At 31.2% G+C, this 24,573-nt stretch overlaps 3 protein-coding genes across 6 annotated transcripts; 1 reads left to right on the plus strand and 2 right to left on the minus strand.

Moving 5' to 3' along the window:
• Positions 1-1,587: 1,587 nt before the first annotated feature.
• Positions 1,588-2,720, plus strand: LOC146925973 (uncharacterized). The gene is made up of 2 exons (XM_085758402.1): positions 1,588-1,852; positions 2,131-2,720. Exons 1-2 carry the CDS (start codon positions 1,690-1,692, stop codon positions 2,349-2,351), a joined length of 384 nt encoding a protein of 127 aa, XP_085614528.1. The 5' UTR covers positions 1,588-1,689; the 3' UTR covers positions 2,352-2,720.
• Positions 2,721-15,963: 13,243 nt separating this feature from the next.
• Positions 15,964-20,216, minus strand: LOC146925974 (phospholipase D alpha 1). 4 transcript variants are annotated; one of them, XM_085758405.1, is made up of 4 exons: positions 20,114-20,216; positions 19,646-19,745; positions 16,740-18,639; positions 15,964-16,623 (listed from the first exon to the last, which is right to left on the minus strand). In XM_085758405.1, the coding sequence occupies exons 3-4, from the start codon at positions 18,061-18,063 to the stop codon at positions 16,190-16,192; spliced, it is 1,758 nt and encodes a 585-aa protein (XP_085614531.1). In that variant the 5' UTR covers positions 18,064-18,639; positions 19,646-19,745; positions 20,114-20,216; the 3' UTR covers positions 15,964-16,189. The 4 variants fall into 4 exon arrangements, with proteins under 4 accessions (XP_085614531.1, XP_085614533.1, XP_085614532.1 ...); XM_085758407.1 differs by having other exon boundaries at positions 19,646-19,742; positions 20,110-20,216; XM_085758406.1 differs by having other exon boundaries at positions 19,983-20,216.
• Positions 20,113-23,737, minus strand: LOC146925975 (uncharacterized). Its single transcript, XM_085758408.1, has 9 exons — positions 23,616-23,737; positions 23,422-23,518; positions 23,196-23,323; positions 23,014-23,098; positions 22,785-22,914; positions 22,501-22,655; positions 22,132-22,237; positions 21,736-21,999; positions 20,113-21,647 (listed from the first exon to the last, which is right to left on the minus strand). Exons 1-9 carry the CDS (start codon positions 23,617-23,619, stop codon positions 21,273-21,275), a joined length of 1,344 nt encoding a protein of 447 aa, XP_085614534.1. The 5' UTR covers positions 23,620-23,737; the 3' UTR covers positions 20,113-21,272.
• Between the last annotated feature and the right edge of the window lie 836 nt (positions 23,738-24,573).

The following is a 24,573-nucleotide window of genomic DNA, read 5'->3' on the forward strand; positions in this document are numbered from 1 at the left end:
AAGTTTCTCTTATAAATAGAACCGGAGGGAGTAAGTTCTTAAAATATACTCCATCCGGTCACAATTATAAGCAAAAATTCACTTTTTATATTCATTCAATAAATGATGTATGTAGTCTATATATGAACCACATACATCATTTATTGAATGAACCTAAAAAGTCAACTTTTGTTTATAATAGTGACCGGAGTACATCATTTATGCAATGAATCAAAAAAGTCAAATGTTTATTATAGATAATATATTTATGCATTGTCACGAGGACATATCAAATGAGGTAAATGTTGATAAGATATATGACTCATAATTTTTAAAAATACAAAAAAAGATATGACTCATATATTTAATGTCTTGAGATTTTAAATAAATATGCAATGTGAATTTCTTGGTTGTATACATTATTTTTCTTGTAAGTCAATATATTATCCACGTACAACGGTGGATAGAAATCTCTTTTACCATATTCACTGATCAGGATCAAACTCTTGATGAAATGGTCATAGAATCCACTTATCTACTATTTGTGTCACGTAAATCATATAAAAATATTGAATTAAAGATTAATTTACTTTCCATAAAATATAGATTAATTTATTTTTTTGACCGAGACTAATAAATTAATTTATAAATCCATGTATATTTTGGCATTCATCCTCTTGTTGTCTTACTTTGAATTTATCCCACTTTTCCATCATACATTTCTAGGAAACTTCCTTTACGCCAATAAAGAATTTTTTATTCAAATGTAGTTTTCTCACACTTTTCCTTAATATCACCCTCAACAACCAATTCATTAGTAAACCAATATTATTATTTATTTATATAGTCCAAAAAATATAATTATATATTAAAATTAAAGAATGTGGATTGTCATCATAAAGGGGTAAAAATCCTCCCCATTTATAAAAATAAATGGAAGTTGCATTTAGGAAAGAGATAGACACAACAAATAAGTGGTGGGTCTTATCACTTAGTGAGTCCCACCATCATTAATTATTTTTACTTTTTATGTGTCTTTATCTATCTAAATGGAACAAATGAAAAAATTATAAATGGAGAGGATCTTAACCCATCATAAAGTTGTTTTACGTTTATAACCAATCAAATTACGTGCATAATAAAAAATGAGTTGTGTTATTTGAACATCTATTTGTTTAACAATCTAATGGACAACCATATTTTGACAAAGAAAAATATGTATTGACACGAAAACCAAAACAATAGATAGAATAAAATATAATGTGAATATAAGAGTCATAAAAATTATTCTAAAATAATTGTACAAATATCATTTCTCATAAAAAAAATTGTGTAACTTTTTATACATGAAAAAACATTGTGGTAAATTAAAAAGTTGTGACTAGACGAAGATGTAAAATAACTTTACACTACCAATACTTATCCATTAATCTATTATTTTTTTAAACATTTTCCTTAATTAAAACATCTAGATTCATTTTTTTCTGTAATAAATTTTTCCTTTTTCCCAACCAGTGCCACATGTGAACCTTCACAAAAGGCGCTTCTTCACATTTTCTCTCTATTCAATAGTATTTATATAAGGCTCTTTCTTTCATATTCATAGTCAACATAAGTCTTCATTTTCTCACACTTCTCACAACACAAGACAACGTTGTTGTTTGTTACTTCTTCTTCCTCTGTTTTCTTTACTCTGTTTCAAACCACAACATGACTTCAATCTCACAAGGTCTTGTTTTAACCACAGCCATGGTTGTTTCAACTACTGTTCTTTATCTTACTTTCTGTAAACAAAAAAACTCATCACCATTTCAATTCCATGAAACACCCAATTCAGAAAACAAACCTATTCTACGATCTTGTTTATACACAGGTAATTTATCTCATTCTTGAAAAAAATACTCTGTTTCTTAACATAAATAATTTAAATTTAAATTTTTCAGATACTATTCTATAGGTATTTTCTTTGTTTTGTTTTTCAATTACAACATACACGTCATATTTTTAAATAAATATTCTACGCGTCGTGTCATGTTGTGATTGAAAAACATCACAAAGTGTATCAGATAGAATTGTATCTAAGTTTTATCCTGAATATTTTGTATGAAACATTCACTAAATTTATTATTTTGTTTTTGTTTTTGCTTGTAGAGGAAAAGAAGAAGGAAAAATTAAGAAAGAAGAAGAAAGTGAAATTTTCAGAAAATGTGATGGTGAAAGAATTTAGAGAAAAACAGGGGAAGAAAAACAGAGTATCAATTAATGAATGCAGAAATGAAATTCCAGAAACAAAAGCAATGCCAGCAAATAGAGTTGCTTTGTACAATGGAATTTTAAGAGATAGAGTTCAAAGAATGGGGTGTTGTCATTGATCATCTTGGTTATGGAAGTTAGAACATGGGAAAGAATTTTAAGAGAAGTTAGAACATGGTATAGAACATGGGAAGTTAGAACAAGAAGAAATTAGATGGTAAAAAAAATTATTTCTTTCTTTATTTCTTTCAATAATTTTCTTTTTTAGATTTTATTTTATTTTTAGGTGGGTGTGTTGGAAACAATATTTGAAGTCCTAATGGATCAAAAAAAGGTTGTGAATTTATGATGGAAAGGGTGGGTATTCTTGTGAAGGAGAAAAAGTTTGAGAAAGATCTAATGTATTCTTGTGGTTGTAAATAGTTGCTTGACTATGTCCAACTCTTGGCAATTTTAAGAGTGAAATTAATTGAAGTCAACAATTGCATGGTTTCATTTTTATTTTAATTTTATGTTTGAAAATACTTAATTATGATTAAGTCAAATTTTTCTGATACTTAATTATGATTGATTGAAAGTATAACATGATATGCATGTACTCCCTCAGTCCTTAATTATAAGCAAATTTGATTTTTTTTGGTTCATTCAATTAATGATGTATGTGATCCATAATAAGAACCACATACATCAATAATTAAATGAACCAAAAAAGTCAAATTTAATTATAATTAGGGACGGAAGGAGTATATGATTTTTTTTTTAACGTCTACATCATCTAATCACAATTATAAGTAAAAATTAACACTTTTGATTCATTTAATTAATAGTGTATGTGGTATTTATTATAGACCACATACATCATTCTTCGTGAGCTTAACTCAACTGATAGGAAAATGCATAATATATTCAAGATCTGGGATTCGAATCCCAGATATCACAAAAAAAAAGCCACATCCATCAATTATTAAATTAATTTAAAATGTGAATTTTTGTTCAGTGATCGAAGGATGTATGACTGAGTTGATATTCTAATAAGTTTTTGTTATTTATTTGATTACTTACACTTAATAATATTAGTTTTCTATTTGTATGAGGATTACATTAGAGGTAAAAGCACAATCGAGTATGGTGAAATTAGTATTATAAAGGAAAAAAATCACTTTTTACATTCATTGAAAAATTAATGTATTTAGTCTAATAATGTAGACCAGATACATTAGATATTTAATTAATCTAAAAAGTGAATTCTTGCTTATAAATTATCTTTTATAGGGAGAAAGAGAATTAACATACAAGCTTATTTACTTGCATAAGATATATTATGTATTATTCATAAGCTTGTCAATGTAGTTTATGAAAAAACAGCTTATGTAGATACAATTTTTTTAGTGAAAACTTAATAATTACTCCCTCCGTTTCAAAATAAGTGTCGTTTTAGCCAAAAAAATTGTTTCAAAATGAATGTCACTTTCAGTTTTCAATGCAATAATAATTTTTTCTTTTCTATTGTACCCTTCAATTAATATTATGTTACACTACTTTCAAAGTATTATTTTTTTCTTTAATGAAAAACAAACCAATAGTGGATTAGGATAATTTGGTAAAATTGCTATGACATTTGACTACTTTATTTCATTCTTTAATCTGTGTGCAATTGGCTAAATCGACACTCATTTTAAAACAGAGGGAGTAACATTCAAACTTATTTATTTGCCTCAGCTATTTTTCATAAGCTTAAAAGTAATTCAATATAAATAGATCCTCTTGGTGGAGCTCATTAACTAATTGCCTCAGCTATTTTGTATGCATTGTTAGTGTAAATTGTTAATTATAAGACTAGATTAGTATATATACCCACAATGTATTTTTTTACACATGCATTCAATTTAATTACATTGTAATTCTTTTTTTAATTTAATTAGTATACTCCGTCAATGTACAATTACTGTACACATGTATCAAATGATCTGTATGTATTGTCACTTCAATTAAGAATATGAAAATACATGAGTTTTCATATTCATTAATTACATGTATCAAATGATCTGTATGTATTGTCACTTCAATTAAGAATATGAAAATACATGAGTTTTCATATTCATTAATTAACAAGACAACTAATCATTGGGATACACATGTATATTAATTGTACATTGACATACTATCATACTACTCCCTCCGGTTCTATATACTCCCTCCGTTTCAAAATGAGTGTCGCTTTAGCCAAAAAAATTTGTTTCAAAATGAGTGTCGCTTTCAGTTTCCAATGCAATAATAACTTTTTCTTTTCAATTGTACCCTCCAATTAATACTCTGCACACTACTTCCAAAGTATTACTTTTAAAACTAACCAATAGTTAATAAGGATAATTTGGTAAAATAACCATTATCTTTCTCTTAATCATTGCATTTCTTAATATGTGTGTAAACACCTAAAACGACACTCATTTTGAAACGGAGGGAGTATAAGAAAATTTTCAAAAAAATTGTTGGTCCTATTTATAAGAAAATATCACAACTTTTAAGGTGTAGTTATTGCTTAAAAGATTTTTCTACCCCTTATTTAATGTTTGTCTTTTTAATATTTGTGAGTGTATTTAATGCTACACAATTTTTTATGAGGGTATATTTGTAAAAATATTCAAAAAGTTACACTAATAATAAGTATATTGGTTTTGATGTTTTTTGGTTTTTCTTCTTATATTAAGGACTGGAGGGAGTACATGAAGGTGAGAAAAACACAAGAAGGGGGGTTGAATTGTGTTTTGCAAAATTCTTCAATTCTCCTAAAACTGAACACACTGATCAGAAGCTAAGTGAGACAGCTTCTGAAGTGATGGTCAGAATCTAAATGCAGCGGAATAAAACAGAGAGAGTGAAGAAGAACGACACAAAGCAATTATACTGGTTCCTTCCACAATCTGGAAGTAGTCCAGTCCCCCTTGCACTTCCAAGGAGATTTCACTAAGAGTAATATCTGATTACAATTGCTCAAGCACACAAGCAAGAGACTTCCTTTGCTCAAGCACACAAGCTAGAGACTTCCTTTGCTCAAGAACACAATCAAGAGACTTCCTGCTCAAGCACAACTGCAAGAGACTTCCTAACTAAACAAAATTACACAGAAAATTGTTTAAGGTTGAACACTTGATATACAATCAGAGGTGCTCACAATATAAATCAGATACAGACTCAATGGACTTAAGAATTTCTAAGATATGACTTTGAGACACAGAAATTCTAAGTGAATGCAGAACAATTTCAGCAGAGGTTTGGCACTTGTAAAAATGTTGTGAGTCTTTCGTTCAGCGTTCTTGCATTACCAAATCTCTAGGTCTTTACTCCTTTATATAGAGGTGTGAAAGAGACGTTGTGAAATTGCCAGCACACCAAAGAGTCGTTGTTGAAGCTTGATCTTTCACCAATGATATTTTGCCTGATTTGGTTGTTGTCCTATGAAGAACAAATTTGAAATCCATTCCTTATCCAAAGGAACATCTTTGCAGGCGAAGCCGTATTCTGAAGCTGTTTTCTTGTCTTGTAGCGTGGACACAAAACAGAGTAGTGGAGAACGTGGTTGTACAATTCGTACAAAGTACAATGTCAACGCTTTCGTCCAAATTGCAAGCACATGCCTTCAAACACCTTTGAAATGACCGTTGCAATGTTCCACTAATTTTCTGCTGTGTTTTCGAATCCAATAGACAGCTTTTGCAATGTAGATTCTTCAATCTTTGAATCTTCTGCAAATCCAGTTGATCTTCAGCTTCTGGTGAAATGACTTCTGATGAGGCAGCTTCTGATGATGCAGCTTCTTCTGCTTCTGATGATGCAGCTTCTGATAATGTGGCTTCTGGACCTCTTGTCTTCAGGAGCACTATTCTTCAGGAGCGCGTTTTACTCTCTTCAGGAGCAGCTTGACTTCAGGAGCGCTTTCCACTTTCAGGAGCGTATTGCCTTCAGAATCGTCTAAGCTTCATTTCCATTTGCTCTTTATTTGCTCATTCAGAACCAATTAATGATGTAACTTTAACTATGGTCCTGTGCACTTTGAACAAATATTAGCTAGTCCAATTTACAATTTTTAATACCTTGTTATCATCAAAACTCTTTGAGGATCATTGTTAAACACATTTTGTTCCAACAGTACATTCGTCCTTAATTATAAGACTCTTTTGAGATTTTTTTGTCCCTTTTTATAAGGCTCTTTGCTAATATACATCTTTTTTAATCAACAATAAATAGTATGTTGAAAATATAAAATAACTCTCTCTCTTAAAGGATAAAATTGTAAAAACAATAATAATTACAAACAACTATAGTACAAATATTAACTTTCTTAAATTCTTCTGCTTTTTTAGGTTAGTTTTTAAAATGTATCTAAAATATCTTAATTAACATGATATTTTAGAGATATTTTAAAAAGGTTTTAGAGATATTTTAGAAGTTTTACCTTGTTTAGAGTTTTAAAATGTCTTTTTCTAGGAAAAATAGAAAATATATTAAATAAAAAGAAAAAGGCACAAAGACTAGGGGGACATTAGACCTAACCCATAAATAACCTAAACGGGAATACATCGTGATAAATCAGTCCAAGTTGATCAACCATAAATTATCATAACAATGAAACAATGATCACAGGCGCAATCCAGTGAACTCCCGTATGGGCTCGAAACCAAGTTACAAAAAAGTATGAAAAGTGAACATTGCAGAGAACAATTAAAGTCTTACCATGGCGAATGGATCGACCGCCAACACGGTATCAACATCCAAGTGCCAACAGCTCCCTGATCAACACAACAAACATAAAAAGCTCTTTCGAGCAATACAACACGTAAGAACTCAAATCGAGGGATGAGTCCAATACGTCAATAACCATACCCTTTCGAGTTAAACGAACCACATCCTTACAGTTTTTTGAATCACACACCGCCCTTTCGGGTTATAGAACAAGACTCATTCAGATTTACGAATCCAACCACTGCAAAAAAGCCACATCTAATACCACCCAATCTCTAACCAAAACAGAAACAGAAAACAAAACAACCATGAAACAAATTGAACCAGATCTGTATAAGAGCTAGACCAGATCTGTATTCACCATCCATTTTGTTCCTTGTAAACAGCGAAGATCCGAAGGAAGGACGCAGAGGAGAATTAAACAAAACAGATGACAGTCGTCGGAAGCAAGGACATTCCAATAAAATTGGAGGCTCAGCTCTAATATTAAAAATGGTCCCTAATAAAAATAATTAATGATAATTTAAACAATTGCAAATAAACAATGAGGATTATTTTGATTTTAAAAATTTGTTTTGTTGAATTTTTTGTTTGTTGATAGATGTGTGAGTTTGGCTTAACTTGTCCATTTACTCTTTATTTTTGTCAAATAATAAGTGTTTGATTTAGACCTACGTAACAAAAGAAAACATTATACTACATCCCAAAAATTATACTTGTACCCCTACAAATAAATGAGACCCCCATAAATTGGAGGTTCGGCTCCGTAGAGCTCCTTGCGCTTGGGAAGGAACGACCCTGGCCGGAAGGAGAAAAGCATAAAAAAAAACTGTGGCGGTTGATGGGAGAAACACGACACGGTGGCGCGACGCTGCCGACGGAGAGGTGATACAACCGTGAGGAGGACTGCATCACCAACCACCTGATCTACATCTAGACAAAGAGGTTTGGATTTGAGAGTGAAAAAGGCTGAAGGAGACGGTGGTTTTCTAAAGAGAAGGAGGAGGTTTATGTTTTTAAAAGAAGGTGGATTTGATTTATTTTTAAATGTCTTACTTAACATGCATGTATAAAAAAGTTTTACCTTGTTAGTAGAGATGGGAATAGGTCAGGTCGGCGTACAGGGGCCTACGACCTAGTCTACGACAAGTCAGGTCAGGTCAGACTTTTTTCTTAAATAGAGAAGGCCTAGGCTTTTTTAGAAGCTTATTTAGCTTAAAAGGCCAGGCTGCAGGCTATTCAAAAAGCCTCTTAAGCCTATTAGGCCGACCTATTTAAGTAAATATGAATAATATTATTTATTATTATATTTGTACTTTGAATTAAAATATAAATTTGTTAACTTTTTCAATAATTTAAACTTATTAATATACATTAATTTTTCGCATATATAATTGTATTATTATAAACTAGAATTGAAATATGATACAATATATAGTCAAATTCTGTAAAAACTCATGTTGATTATCAAAAGATAGTTTAATCTGATTGTTCTATTAGTTCGCAAGTCTATTTAAACTTAGATCACATTGCTTATTTAAAAATGTTCATATGATATAAGCTTTTAAACAGACTAGCAGACTGTAACAAACTTTCAGAAGGCAAAACTCAGGTCTAAAAAGTAAGTTTATGACAGGCCGCAGGCCAGGCTTAAGCCTTAAAAAAACTTGACAGGCCAGACTTAGGCCTTGCAAAGCCTAACTCGGCCTAGCCTATTCTCATCCCTAACTAGTAAAAATCATTTTTATTGCATATTATATGCAGAGGCAGGGGTTTGAATCCCGAACATACACTTGTCCACAATTAAATTGTGTGAGCTATAGCCACTAAGCTACTCGACAACAAAAAATCGTTTTTATTTTACTCGTAATGAAAAATCAGAATAAATAATAATAATTGGAACAGTCGTTACCAGCAGTCTATTTTCAAACCTGGCTTATGAACAGAGACGACGTTCACATGGCAAAGAAATAAAGGAGAAAAGGACCACATACCATGTTTTGAGAGAATCTTCTAGTTCTTACGTCGTACACGCTAGGTACATCCTTTAACTATTTGGACTTTTTCATAACCTTTTTTTTTTGGGTCAAGAATTTCTTCACAAGTGAACACTGAAGTTGAACAATGAATTTTTAATTTGCACATCCTAAAAATTGGACATTGTTTATTATTCTATAGCAAACTTTCAATTAAAAGATTTTAACGGTGTTTGTACCAAAAAAAAAAATATTTTAACGGTGTTGGATTTACAGAGTTGAATTTAAACTTATAAACTTTAATTAGGTTAAAAATATTTACGTATTTAGATAGAAATAAGTAATAGATTACGTTCCCTTAAAAAAAATAGTAATAGATTATGTTAGTTATGAATAATAAACAAATTTCCAATCAAAAATAGAATAATATTAATTAATTGGCTTAAATATGGTGTTCATCTATATGAGTTAACGTTTTCTTTGATTTTGTCCATGTATCTTTTTTCTTTTGTGGAGAACCCTTAAAAGATCAAATTGGTTTGTTAATGATCCTTGGCGTTAGTCTCTGGTTAAGAAAATACATATGCGGCAAAAGGAGATTCACGTGTAAAATGAAGGGATGTGAGATTGAGGTGATTGAGTCACACGTGGCAATCGGTTTTTTTTCCCCAAAAACATCATTTTTATTTTCGCCCCTGCATTTTAATGTTGAGAAATAGAAATCCAAAGGGGAATAAAGAGTTGCGAGCTTGTGATGGCGAGGAAGAAGAAGTGATGTTTAATGTTCAACGGTGCTAAATCATTTATGTGCTTTGAAGCTCATCAATGGTCGAAATTGTGCATGGAAAACAAGTGAAATCTTTGCATTTGAGGTATTCTGATTCCCTTATGAATAGTTGGCAACTTGTCACAACCGATCAAAGTGATTTCTAGGTTCAGATGTTGTTGGACAAAAATATGGAGTATGCCCATCAAGTTCATCACCCCATATGAACAGTTTGCAACTTGTCATTGCCCAAACACAAATACATCACAAATTAAACATAGATAAAGAGATTCAAACTAAAAAATAATGAAATTAGAAGATTGGGAGGAAAGATTATCAAGCGAGCTCAATGTCTAGTTTGGACATCTTCGTTGATTTTTTAAAATATGATTTTTAAAAAAAATGAAATTAGAAGATTGGTAGGAAACTAAATCATTTTGCCAATTGAAATTGAAATGGAGTAGAGTTAGCAATCAATGATGAAGAGATTGTTGGATATGCTGAAATGGTATCAATAAGAGATGCAAGAGATAATATGAAGAAGAGAGATGGCGAGAAAGAGAAGATGAAATAGAATCATAGAGATGAAATTACATCTCATAGATAAACTAGCGTATTTACCCGGCGTTGCCCGGGTTACATACAGTACAATATTATTATTATTTAGGTTGTGTATAATATTTATTTAAAATTCATATATCTCATAGATAATAAAATCTAAAATATAAAATAAAAAAGGTCCTAGTTGTAATAGTTGAAATGATATTCAAGAGAGTGTGTGTTTAGAATGAATATATACAATGGACACATGTACGAAAAAAAATCGTATATATAAAATTGATTAAATAAATAATTTAATTTTAACCAAATAATTATTTAAAATTTCCTCTATTAATATATTATTTAAAAAATAAATTATCTATTAAAAAAATGGTTACAAAAAGTTTAGGTAACCTCAAGGTGTTCACCAGGGTCATGGCAAACCTCAAGTTCAAAGAGCACTAAATAGCTACTTACGGATCATCCACCAAAAATGTTCTCACATCGAAGACACTTGAACCCACGATCTTACGCGTCACTCAAATCCTTACCAACTGGGTCAACATTCACAATCTTGCATGTGATTCAACTCCTTACCAATTGAGTCAACCTTCATCGAAAATTATCTATTAAATTTGATAAAGCATATGCTGAGTTTAATAAAAAAATTTGGTTACACTGAGTTTAATAAAATTTAAATTAAAATGTATATAAAGTTAGTTTTAATAATAATAATATTATTAATAAAAATATTAATAATAATAATAATAATAATAATAATAATAATAATAATAATAATAATAATAATATAGGGTAGCCGATTTTGCATGGAAATTAGGGTATTATGTTTGTAAACGTATTAAATAAGTGTACAACAACTTGTCAAAAAAAAGTCTACAGAAACAATATATATATACAAACGATGACACAACAGGATATGAATGAAAAACTCGTCAGTGAGGAGAAATAATAGGGAATACTGTATTTTAGAGGGAATTTGTTAGCTTAAATTGATGCGCTGCATTTTAGATGGAATTTGTTAGGTTAAATTACTGCTAACCTAATGCAGCATTTTAGAGGGAAATTATTAGGTTAAGGTGTTGCAGACCTAATAAAATAATAAATAAGGATTAGGACAGCCGAGTTTGCATGGAAATTAAGGTATTCTGTTTGTAAACGTATTAAATAAGTGTACAAAATATTGTCAAAAAAAAAGGCAATAGGATAGAAATGAAATTGGTGCGATGCATTTTTTTAGTATTAAATAAGTGTACAAAATATTGTCAAAAAAAAAAGGAATGAAATTGGTGCGATGAATTTTTTTAGTATTAAATAAGAGTACAAAATATTGTCTAAAAAAAAGGCATGAAATCGTGCGATGCATTTTTTTAGTATTAAATAAGTGTACAAAATATTGACAAAAAAAAGGCAAGAGGATAGGAATGAAATTGGTGCGATGCATTTTTTTAGATGGAATTTGTTAGGTTAAATTACTGCTAACCTAATACAGCAAATTCGAGGAAAAATATTAGGTTAAGTTGCTGCACTCCTAATAAAATTAATAAATAAGGAGGATAAATTTTAAGTTTGATAAAGATTAAAATTCGTTAAAATTCATATTGATTAATTGAAAAAAGATTTTGTAAATGAATATAGCATGCTCTCTATATAGAGCTTTAAAAAAAAAATGGAATATATTAAACAAACTAAAGATGTCCTTCAAGCACAAAATTTGTCAGAATCAGACTAAGGAGAGTTTGCGATGCTTTTTTTTTTTTTTTTAAGAAAATGAGAGTTAACAATATTAAAGTTCAAAATCGAAAACAAAATGAAAACAAAAATGGAACAAGCAATGGAATTGATGACAAACACTACAGAGGATTAAGCCATCAATATTGATAGTCGAAAACGAAAGTTGTGTATTTATATTTCAACCATAAAAAAATACTGAAACTTAATGTTGTACAAACACTTTAAATTTTTCTCCTTATGATGAAAAATATGTTTGTTTCTTTCTTTTCAAATGACTTAAACGCAATAAAACTAAATATCATTTAGAGCCAAACAAGATTACTTTGAAAAATCACCTAAACAACCCAATTGCAAAAGTTGATTCGAAAGGGATCCTGCAGTATCCATTATAAAGTCGAGCCATATCTTCCTTCATTTTGATACCTCTTATACATTGATAATCATTATTATTAACCAATCCCCTTTTCAGCATATTATCTTTGGTTGGAATACGTTTGAGAAGAAGCCGTCAAGAAAAATTAACCACAAACTACCTTTGATCAAAAGAAAATTAACTACTAACAACCACTAACTAACTCTTAAAGGAGTTGCAACTAATTCATCTAACCAATAAACTAATCTTTCAATTTGTAATATAGCTAATGAGTGAGTGGTATTGTTTACAAACTATTATGAGCACAACAAATTTTTTTTTTTTTGATCAAGTCCTCCTTGGACAAATATTAAGTAATGTTAGCACTTAGGAATATCCTAATATTCTAAGACGCTGCTCATTATTGGCTGATTTTTTAATTCAATAGTGGTATCCCATACTCTCAGTCATCAGGATTCTGATTTTCAGCACGATGCTGTTGTTTTTAGACTAAGAAAAATAATATTCTAGAATTAAATATTCCCCTCATACGACATGCTCATGTTCTTAGAATGGATCTACCAAATTGAATAAATAATAGAATGATAGAACTTTGGCCTGGGATTATTCACTAAAGCCCAAGTTTGATTTTATACAATTTAAAACTAAACCATAGGCAAAGTCAACCGCCAGCATCGCCTTGTCTGTATGGTAAATGTGTGAAAACATTACCTACATGTCTCAGGTTCGAATGCTGGCAAATGCAAATGGATGGATGGTGGTGGTGATGGTGGTGGAAATGTTGAGGTTGATGATGATGATTGATGATGATGTTGTTCTCATTTATGAGGTATTTTAAAATACCTCTCTTTTGCTTTCATTTTTTTTTTGAGGGATTTTGCTTTCATTTTATATTAGGGTTAAATATGTTTTTAGTCCTTATAAAATTTGGAACTTCTAGGTTTAGTCATTACGTAATTTTAATAGATTTTTTAGTCTCTATAAAAACAAGGGTTAAATATGTTTTTGGTCCCTATAAAATTGGAAACTTCTAAGTTTAGTCATTACTTAATTTTAATAGCTTTCTTAATCCCTACAAAAAAATTACTTATAATTTTAGCCTCTGATAAAACAAAGTTTATTTAATTATCCTTCAACTCTTAAAATTTTTAACGATTTTTTTGAGACAGGTTTAGAACACTATGAAATGTTCATTTACTAAAATCTAGAATTTTTTAACATGAAATAAATTAAATATGAATTTTTCCAAACTTAGAAGGTCCCAATTTAATAGGGACCAAAAACATATTTAACCTAAAAATAATTTACATGTAGTTTTAGTCCCTACTGAAACAAAGTTTCTCTAATTATCCTTATACTCTTAAATTTTTTAACGATTTTTTTGAGACAAGTTTAAAACATTACAAAAGGTTCGTTTACTAAAATTTAGAATTTTTAAACATGAAATGAATTAAATATGATTTTATTTAAAAGACAAAAGTTTAAGATAAAAGTAACAAAAATTTGGACATAGAAATAAAATTTTGAAATAATTTTTGGCAAATGAACTTTTAGTAATGTTCTTAACACTTATGCAAAAAAAATATTCAAAATCATAAAAGTTTAAACATAATCAAACAAATTTAAATTTAGTAGGGACTAAAATTAGATGCATAAATTTTTTTATAGGGACTAAAAACCATATTAATATTAAGTAAGGCCAGTTATTATAGGCAGAGAGAGTATCATACTTTTTTGTCACAACTCGTTCTTTTATTAAAGTTAGTGGACTCTGAGATCATACTAGTAATTATAGAATATAGAGATGAAAGTACATCTCAGAGATAAAATAAATAAGTTTAAAGTTTGATAAAGATTAAAATTCGTTAGAATTCATATTGATTAAGTCACCAAAAATGATAGTCGAAAACGAAAGTTGTGTATATAGTTTTAAACCACCAGAAAGACTGAAGCTTAATGTTGTCACATAAAGACTTGAAATTTCTCTTTATGATAAAAAATACGTCTGTTTCTTTCTTTTCAAATGACTCAAAATCAATAAAGTCAAATACTTTTTAATTTAGAGCCAAACGAGATTGCTTTAAAAAACCACCTAAACAACCAAAATGCAAATGTTGATTCGAAAGGGGTCCCGTAGTAACCGTAATAAAGTCGAGCCATAACATCATTCATTCTGCAACCTCATATACATCGATGATCATTATTATTAATCACTCCCCTTCTGAGCATGTTATCTTCGGTCAGAATACGTTTGAGAAGAAGCCATCAAGCAAAAATTAACTACAAACTACCTTTGATCAAAAGAAAATTAACTACTAACAACCACTAACTAACTCTTAAAGGAGTTGCAACTAATTCATCTAACCAATAAACTAATCTTTCAATTTCTAATATAGCTAATGAGTGAGTGATATTGTTTACAAACTATTATGAGCACAACAAATTTTTTTTTTTTTTTAATCAAGGCCACCTTGGACAAATATTAAGTAATGTTAGCACTTAGGAATATCCTAATATTCTAAGACGCTGCTCATTATTGGCTGATTTTTTTAATTCAATAGTGGTATCCCATACTCTCAGTCATCAGGATTCTGATTTTCAGCACGATGCTGTTGTTTTTAGACTAAGAAAAATAATATTCTAGAATTGAATATTCCCCTCATACGACATGCTCATGTTCTCAGAATGGATCTACCACACCAATTGAATAAATAAATAGAATGATAGAACTTGGCTTCTTTTTTTCTTTCTATTATTTAATATTATATTCAGATCCAAATAGAACTATCTGTTTTTATAATCAAGCCTATCATGTAATGCCATGAATGTCTCATAAAAAAAATGACATCAGCATTCCGTTAATAAAATTGACATCATGACCAATTTCGGAGTAAAAAGTAAGGATTCTAAAACTTTTTTTAGCCAAAATATTGTAGCACAAGTAATAGATACTTGAGTCCCTTAACCATTTAGTTCAAGCTTCAATCCTAACCGATGTGTATAAAAAAAACAATTGTTGGAATATGTCAACCCCTTAAATGGATGATTGTTACTTAGAGAGGACTCATAGTCTTTGCTGTTACGTATGAAGATACGTTTGGTTTATAAAAAAAATTAAAATTGAAACATAGAGACTAATGTTGGAACGACCCCCCTAATGAGACGTAAAAATGACAATTTTCCAACCACACCAGTGTGAAGACTTTTATGTGCAAAGGACAGCTTAATCAGAGAAATGCTTGCCATGATTTATAAAGACATTACTCCCGCTTAATAAAAAAAAATGATGTCAATTAAGGACACCTAAGATGGAAAAGATTGGTGACATTTTGAAGTGTTGGTACGCAAGTTCGAATCCGCTATACATATCTTCTCTATACTTAGTGTGTGTGAGTCTTGCCGTAAGGCTCTTTTTTACAAAACCAAAAGAAAAATTTATGGAAGATTAATTTCTTAATCAGCACTCCACTCAAAATAAAAACTACATATCATATGATATGATATTCTTTTGTTAGCCAATACCTTAACAAAGGTAAGCTTGCTCAGAAAAATTAAACCACAAATGAAGTTAAAGAATAATGACATTAAGGGAGAAAAGAAACATTTGATTAGAAACCAGCTAAAGTCATAGCAGTTAACAACATCAAATCACAAAAATCTGTATTTGGCTCGTTGTTACTCTCAACATATATATAAAAGCAAAAAAGATTATTACTCTTCAAAGTTCAAACCACAAATGGTAATGAAAACAAAGATTAGGATGTAAGTAAGCAGTCTTCAATATTGTGAACAAAAAGTATAAAAACCAAACTAAGTAGTGAGGATAGGAGGGAGGTAATCAGCTTTGCCGCCGAGAATCCGAGCCTTGGTGTCGGGGAAAAATTCAAATCCAGGCAGCTGTGTGACATCTCCTTCACTAGCAACTCCAATCGGATAGCGAAGCAAGTGTCCAGGAAGGTCGTGCTCAAGTGAATCATTTGAATAGAGATCCCAATATTTGTCAGCAATCTGGTTCACCTTACGGATACATTCTTGATTTTCTGGATGAAGGAAGGAGTCATGAAGCATGCCAAGGTGCTCATACCATAATGCCATGCGAAAACCATGGACTTGACCACGTGCTGGCTGTCTTGCAGCTAAATGGTAGGGCTGATAGGCTCCCATCGCTATCTCAGAGTCCCTCGCTCCGTCCATTGATCTTTGGTTGATGTTGGCAGATCCAACGATTATGTATTCGTCATCAACTACAAAGAAAGAAAGAAAGTATGCATAATCATGAAAGTAATGATTAAAAAATAATGCTTCAAAATTTGTGAGATTGCTGCAGCCTGTAATTTATGACAGTAATTTTCAAACTTACCTATCATCATCTTGGTATGAACATAGATCATGAAACGTCGGGACTGTTGGGCTCTCTCGTAATCTGAATCAGGTTCTGGTTGTTCAGAAGGCTCGTACTCTCCTTGTTTCTTTACTTCCCGATTACCGAGGCAGAAGAACGTCAAATAATTCCGAGGATCTTCCTCGATTCCCTTTGCCCTGAGTGCCAGAACGATATCCTTATACATCATCTCCATTGTTCTCCTCTGCCAGTCCAATATTGCTTGAACCGATGCACTTTCTGGCACACCCTCTGGCCACATTGGGACAACAACGTACACAGTGAACTTTTCCCCGGCTTCAATCTTACTCATAATCTTAAGTGAAAGTTCCTTTGGGATGAGATGCAAAGCACCAATGTCTTCAGGCTTAATATCCTCACCACTCCAAGCAAAAGAGCTTCCAAGGAAATACTGATTTTCAATATAGATGAAGTTCTTTGCACGCCGAATAGCATTAATATAAGCATCTTGAATGCTACGATCGATGATATTATCCTTTCCACTAATAAGCCCAGCTCTCGCAGCATCTTCAGGAGTTTCTGGGAACCCAAAAGCAGCCCCACCATCAATAGATCTAAACAGCTGAACATTCCATGTCTCGTGATCATCCGGAAATGTTACCGGGGATGGAGGAATAATAGAATCTTCAAGCTCCCTCAGAGAGACAAGTAAATCCTTCCCACCTTGCTTCCTCCATCGTTGCTCAAAGTTAAACAACACATCCCAAGCGATCGGTCCTTCAAGGCGGGAATGAATGTCATGCCAAGGTTCCCTTGGACCGCCTTTTGTGATTGCAGCACCTGGAAAGTTAGGTTGATGAAAATCATCATGGTGTGCTGTGTCAAGAGTTCTAAAAAGTGAGTGGAATGGAGTATCATATCTTCCATCACAAAGGTCGAGACCCCCAACAAAACTCACAATTCTTCGCTTATCCGACCTTCCACCAGGTAATTCACTGTCCACAACCACAATCTTCTGGTGATGAGTAAACATGGTGGAAACTTGTAAATCCTGAATGATGCTACCGCCATCATCAGGATTGCGGGGGCATAAAACACAGTGCACATCAGTACCTTCAAAGAACTGTGCGGTTTCTTCGTCATGAGTAGCCATCAATCCATCCTTTTTCAACAAACCAACCGATGTTCTATCATCCCAAACAAGCATCAAAACCCTAACACCTTCACTAGACTTTTTCTTTAGAAGCTCACCAATTGTTGTGTCTCCCCCAGCCTTTGGCCTCCTAGAATCCCTCACCAAGGAAATTTCGGTATAAACAGACCAACCGGTAATGTATATCATGTGTTTTGCATTGGTGATGGCATCATAAATATCCTCCCAACACCGATGAGGCTCATAAGTCTTGCCACCAGAAAGTGGTATTTTAGGGATGAAATTATCCGGCACATGAGAATCTTGGTAAAGAGATACCTTACATCCTTTCCTCTGTGAGAAGAAAGTATACGGAACTCCAGGAAATTTAGCGCTTTGAATGCCTCGAGCCCAGCTGCGGTCTTTCGTGACATCAAAATATTGCAGCTTCACATGGATCTTCGAACCCTCTTGTATCGGGTTTTTTTCAGTGTCCAAAATTTCCACCCACCTATCAATTTCCTCACCATTCAAGACCTACTCGACAGGCACATATGCTCTTCCGATTAAAGTTGCTCCAACAGGATTATCATCTTTCACAGTGAATATGATATCTGAAGCCATATGAGCACAGTAAATGTGAAAAGACTCGTACCATTTGGGATTAGTATGCTCATTTTCAATAATTCTTGTCCTTCCCACTCTTGCCTTCTCCAAATCAATGGTAGCATAGAGTTTAGTAACTCCCTTTCCAAGACCAACAGTTTCCTCAATGTTTTGCCTGATCTGTATAAGTATAAGCAAATAAATAGGGTCATTAATAATGAAGGATGAAAATAAAAACGCAAAACTAAAGAAACTGGATATTCTCTTTTCACCATGTCAATGTATGTATAAACATAAACAATCACATTAATTTGCTTGATTTAGCTTTGGTTATTCAGGTAAAAGATCAGTCTCCTATGTATGTATGTGCAATGTATAAAATCCAATAACGAAAGCAAAATCCAATGAGTAAGGTGCTGAAGCACACACAATTTTTTTACTAAAACATTGCATATGTGTTACAAAAGATGCATAAGATAAAGTTAATGGTTATTCAGGTAAAAGATCAGTTGAATGAACACAAAGTAGTTTCAATCGAAGGCGACAATCTTGAATCATGTCAAGCAAACAATTAAATTACAACATGACAACAATCACTAATATAGATCAGTGTTATCGATTGCAGATGGCGGACCATGGTGGAAAGCCAAAAGTCCGTCATTTTGAGCCACCTTAAAACTCCATGGCCCCACCATCTGTTACAAATTAGGCATGGCAGTGGCCAAAATATCCGCCATGGCGCTGCTATGGCCGACATTTGACAAAACTGATATAGATTAACGTTGTTATTAATATTGACAATTAACCAACGGGTTTGCAAATGATCGGTAGTATCAGAAAAATGATGCATGTTGCTGCATAATTTAAGATCAGATTAGAAATGTAAGTCTCATCACAGATTCGCTGGAAGAAAAAAAAAATCAATAGAACTTTTTATTTATTAATTAATATAGTACAATATAAAATAATGAAACAGATCACAGATCCTAAAAGCAAGCAGGGTCCACTTTGATGCATCAGTGATCCCCACCACCAAAATATTCTTTTTTTTTTTTTTTAATTCAATCATTTGCAAAAACAAATGAAATCACATGCACTTAAAATTACAAAATCCAAAAACATGAAATCTAAAAATCAATTGAATCATTAGATCCAAATAGGCCAAAATAATTAAATAAAACAGTACCATGCTGAGGAAATTTCCACCACCACCAGCATTAAGCTTATCAACCTCATAGATAGTAGCATGAAGAGTACCATGAAGATGAATTTGTGCCATTTTTCACCTACAAATCACACAACCCCATTTCTCATCAGATCACACAAACCATAAAAAAAAAAAAACTTTTTGATCACATAAATCATCAAAAAAATTATTTTTTTAAAATTCGGTATCCAACCCTGATCAACCCCGCCGTCCACTAACGGGGCCTACTTAAAGTCAGAACAAAACTCTGTATATAAAAAACAACTTAAAACACTAAATAATACAACAAAAAACATAATTTGAGATTATAACTCACAAAGATTGAAACTTTAAGCAATGAAAGAGTTAAATCAGATCAATGGTTGGATAAAAAAAACTTAGATCATTTTAGAATAGAAAGAATAGCAAGAAAAACAGAGAGAGATAAAGAGAGAAGATGAAAAATACCAAGTTTTGAAGAGAATGTGAAGAGGAAGATGAAGAGAATAAAAGGGTGAGAGAGAGAGAGAGAGAGATCCGAGAAAAGTGCAGTGTGACAAAACAATGGATCATAGGAGTGAGCGAAGTCTCTGTTTTTAAACAGAGGAAAATAAGGAAACAAAATATTCTATTACAAAAAAATTCAATCAAATCTCTCTCTTTGTTTTAAGCACAATCATCTCCTTAATTTCTCACTTGACTTCTTCTTTTTTTGGGCTATACATTTTCTTATTTAGTACTAATAATTATTAATTATTAATTAAAGTAATTAACTTTTTGGTTTATTAAGAAAATTAGTGAAATGGAATCTGAAAAATTGTTATATTTTCTGAAAAAACTATGCAGTTGAATTTATTTATATAAGTTATAAGGAAGAGTATTTAGAAGTATATTAGATTAGTCCCCGTGAGATTAACTCAGTTGATAGGGATATTGCATAATTTATGCAGGGGTTGGGGTTCGAACCCCGAACACCCCACTTCTCCACATTTAATTGTGTGAGCTCTAGCCGCTAGGCTACTAGACAAAAAAAAGAATTATACTCCCTCCGTTTCAAAACACATGTCCAAGTCAACCACTTCACACATGCCAATGCACAATTTTGACCGTTAATATCTTTAATTATCTAAAATAAAAAATTATAAAAATTTAATTTTTTGAGAATATTTGTCGAGACAAATCAAACAACATCTTACATGCTAATATTTGTATTTATACATTAGTTAAAAAAATATGATCAAAGTAAGTCAAGTGAATATTGCACATTACAAAAATTGGACATGTATTTTGAAACGGAGGGAGTATTAGATTAGACGATTCTAAAAAAAGTATAACTAGATTATGTCATTGGTTTCTTCTAGCTTAAGTAAGAGTCTCAAAATCAGATTTGAGACTAAAATAAAACGTAGCTAAGACTCTTGTGAAATATTTATTTTTATTTGGGTATGGCATAGGTTTAAATTTGACATGATAATACAAAAACATTGAATTTTGAAAATAAAAAGGTGTCTGTTCAAGAAATCCCTCAAATTTTGCTGTAATTTCTGAGAAGCATTTTTGTGGGTAAACCCCGACTAAATTAAATTGTAAGTTTCTTAAGATATTTTTGTAAGGGAATTTAAGGGGTTTATAAAACGACTAGTATTAAGACCCGTGCGATGCACGGGAAGTTAGATATGACATTGATTAATAAATAAAGTAATCGTAAATGAAACAATAATAGTTGTAAGTGAGCATGAATTAACGTGTCCAAAATAAAACCAATAAAAACTTGAAGTAATTTAGAATTCTCGTTATCACATCGAATAGACAAATAAAAATAAGGTGTCAAACAATCTTGAGGTCCTTGCTTAATTTTGACAACTTTCCGCAATTTAGTGGTGGACGACCGAGTTTGACAATCAACGTCAATATATGTTGCATCTGAGTCGGCGTTTCTCTTTCTCAAAGACTTGGATGGATGAGTATCTTTAGGAATAGAATTAGCTTCATCACCAAGAAGCTACATGAATAATAAACATTCATAGAAATAGTTAATTTAATAAGTTTTATGAATACTTTTAAAGTAGATATAAAGAATATTTAACTACCTTAATGTTATCATCAGTTTGGGGAGTAATAGGACCTATGATATCAACATCATCATCTTCCTTACCATTCGGAGGAGCAGCATGACACTCAATATAATACTTTTTCTTAAACTCATCATTGGTTTCATTGTCATCGGACATCTTTTTGACTGCATGGGTATAAAACCTTTGTTCAACATTTTTTTGATTGATCTCCAGTTTGAAAAGCATTTCCTTATCACGTAAGGTGTCAAACTCGGTTGGATAATCATTTGTGGTCTTTTCCTGTTTTTGATTTGGATTAGTAAACAATTTTTTTTGAAAGGGATTAGTAAACAATTAAAACCAATGTTTATTGTTTTAATAATATAACATAAAAAATACAAAAGACAATATACTTAAGTTCATTATCAATACCATTTGTTCTTTTGCAGTCTTTCCAAAGTGCTGTGAAATAACTCCATCAAACAACACAAGGGTAGTTGACCCACTATCATCCATAACATGAATGTGCACCATAAACCTAAAATGAAAAGTGAATATACATGAAAGATTTAATAACCTTATAAGGAATCACTAACCAAAAAAATCAGTGACCAAAAGAATAAAAGTGGTGATGATGCAACTTGTCGTTTATATAATCATGTACATAGTAAGTTATTAGAAAGAAAAAAAAAATTGAAATTAGATTTGCTAATTATATAAGTAACCAAATAGAAAGAATAATTGAGTTTAGCTTAAAAAACATGAGTGAATCATAAGAAAAATTAATATCGAAAACGTTACCTTTTTGTAGCATCGACTAATGTATCACATTTTTCACAAAAGTGTTTTGTACAAACAGGTTCAACCTTCTTGAAACACTTATCACATGAAACGTAGCACCACTTCTTATTGGTGTCTATGTCAATAATTTTAGCCAAGACAACACATGCACCCACCTGCATAGTTATTAAATTTATTTTAAGAATAATAATTAGAAAATTAAAACACAAAGATATGGATTAAGAATTATTTAACAACATAGTATAATAGTATAAGTCAAAGCAAATCAACATAAAGTTGTAGACCTGTTTAGTTTGTGTAATATCTGAAATTGTCATGTTTTTTGTTTGGAGTAGATCATTAGACAAAGAAAGTGAAGATTGTGCTATCATCTGGGTGACCCCTTGGGTCAAAGATGCATTGCCAGTTTCCATTCTATCGTAAAATATAAGAAAATCATACTTAACAAAAACAAAAAAACTTTCAATAATTATCAATATAATATATGTGTAATAACGATAGGTTAGTGCATACCCTTTCTTGTAGGTGCAACATTCTTCAATGTTGGGATTTATAAGCAACTTGGTTTCATTGAATGCATTGGCAATCTCATACATACCTATTAAAATGATACACCAAAAGGTATTAAGTAATATATATCATTAACAATACAAAGAAATTAAAAATAATTACCTTTAAAAAGATAATCTAATTACCACCAAAAACTTTAAGTCGACATAGATGCATAACAACTACAATAGGAAAAGTATTTCCATTTGTGCTCATATAGCTATTCATTTGTTCAGCAAAATGACCCCATAAAGTACAAATGATTGTATTGCTCCTGAAATTTACAAAATAATTTTTATTAGACTAAGAATAATAATTAAAAAAACATCTATATATGTAGTTAGAACAAAGATAAAAAAAAACTCCACTAACTCAAGGTCTTCAAGCATCAAGTCCAAGATTTTAGTCATTCTTCCTTTTACTTGAACATCCTTAATGTCAGTCGTTCCAACCACATGGCCAATGACATCTAAAAATAAACATGGTTGCAGAATCATAAAGAAGAAATCATAAAAATCTAAAAATAAGTTAATATTTAATTTGTAATTTTAGTATAAAGTACTAACCCATTAAAACATCGTTATCAGTACCACCAATAATGTCCTGAAATTTTGTGAAGTTGAACAAATTTGCAGGAATTTTATCATAAGATGTTTTGGTTATAATAGTGCTTCCTATCAAAGTTAGCTTGTATTTGTGATTTGTTGGCTTAAAATTTCCTTTATTAAATTGGACCAAGAACTTTTCTATAGTATATGAAGCACCCTCTTCAATAGAATCTCCAAGTTGTTTGAAATCCTTGCTTTTAATAGAAGCTTGTATCTTTGACAACTGAAATAAATAAAATATTATGTGAATTTATGTGAATAAAAAGATAATGAGAATTATAAAACTGAAACAAATTCTTTAAAAATAAATAAAGGTGAAACATAAAAAAACAATGATATAATCTTATCAACACGTCCATAGTATGGACAATCATGAATCAAATTAAAAAACTTCTTTTATTATCAATTTATAATAGTTTAGGTTGTTTTTCGGGTGTGTTTTGGGCAGTCCTGTTAGATGCGGCTGTGCAGTTTGGCTGTTTAATTTTTTTTTTTTAACAGAGTCACCCAAAAAGAAAGTGTAGTGAATTCAAAATAACAAAGAAGATTATAGTGGAGGAACAGGAACCCCGCGCACCCAAAAACTGCACAGCACCAACCAAAACAAATAAATCCCCACCTCTAAATTTAATAGGCTAATCGTTTAAATTTAATAGGCTAATTGTTTTACTAACATGTTCATATATGGTTCTTTTAATTTAATAGGCTAATTTAACTGCGATGAAAAACAGAAGATACAACTTGTGAAATACATGAATAAATCAATGATCTTTAATAACAAAAATGGATAGGTATAATAGAACCATATAAAAGTATATAGAGGCATGCTGTTTCATCACACATAACACAAACATGTTATAGTAATTCAATACTGGATGCCTCTTTTGGTTTGTTGAAATCAGGAATTTTCCAAAGA

Source organism: Medicago sativa, chromosome 4 (genome assembly GCF_051527215.1).
Source record: "Medicago sativa cultivar Bolivia chromosome 4, Bolivia_mono, whole genome shotgun sequence".
Taxonomy (NCBI): domain Eukaryota; kingdom Viridiplantae; phylum Streptophyta; class Magnoliopsida; order Fabales; family Fabaceae; genus Medicago; species Medicago sativa.

Bases quoted from the DNA above. Each gene is read 5' to 3' on its own strand.
- LOC146925973 (XM_085758402.1), top strand. From the start codon at position 1,690: ATGACTTCAATCTCACAAGGTCTTGTTTTAACCACAGCCATGGTTGTT. The intron at 1,853-2,130 runs GTAATTTATCTC...TTTTGCTTGTAG, and splicing joins ACGATCTTGTTTATACACAG to AGGAAAAGAAGAAGGAAAAA.
- LOC146925975 (XM_085758408.1), bottom strand. The intron at 23,099-23,195 runs GTAATTAGATTA...TCATTTTAATAG, and splicing joins TCGACTTAAAGTTTTTGGTG to GTATGTATGAGATTGCCAAT. The intron at 22,000-22,131 runs GTATTGATAATG...AATCAAAAACAG, and splicing joins AGACTGCAAAAGAACAAATG to GAAAAGACCACAAATGATTA.
- LOC146925974 (XM_085758405.1), bottom strand. From the start codon at position 18,063: ATGATATACATTACCGGTTGGTCTGTTTATACCGAAATTTCCTTGGTG. The intron at 16,624-16,739 runs GTAAGTTTGAAA...CTTTCTTTGTAG, and splicing joins TCATACCAAGATGATGATAG to TTGATGACGAATACATAATC.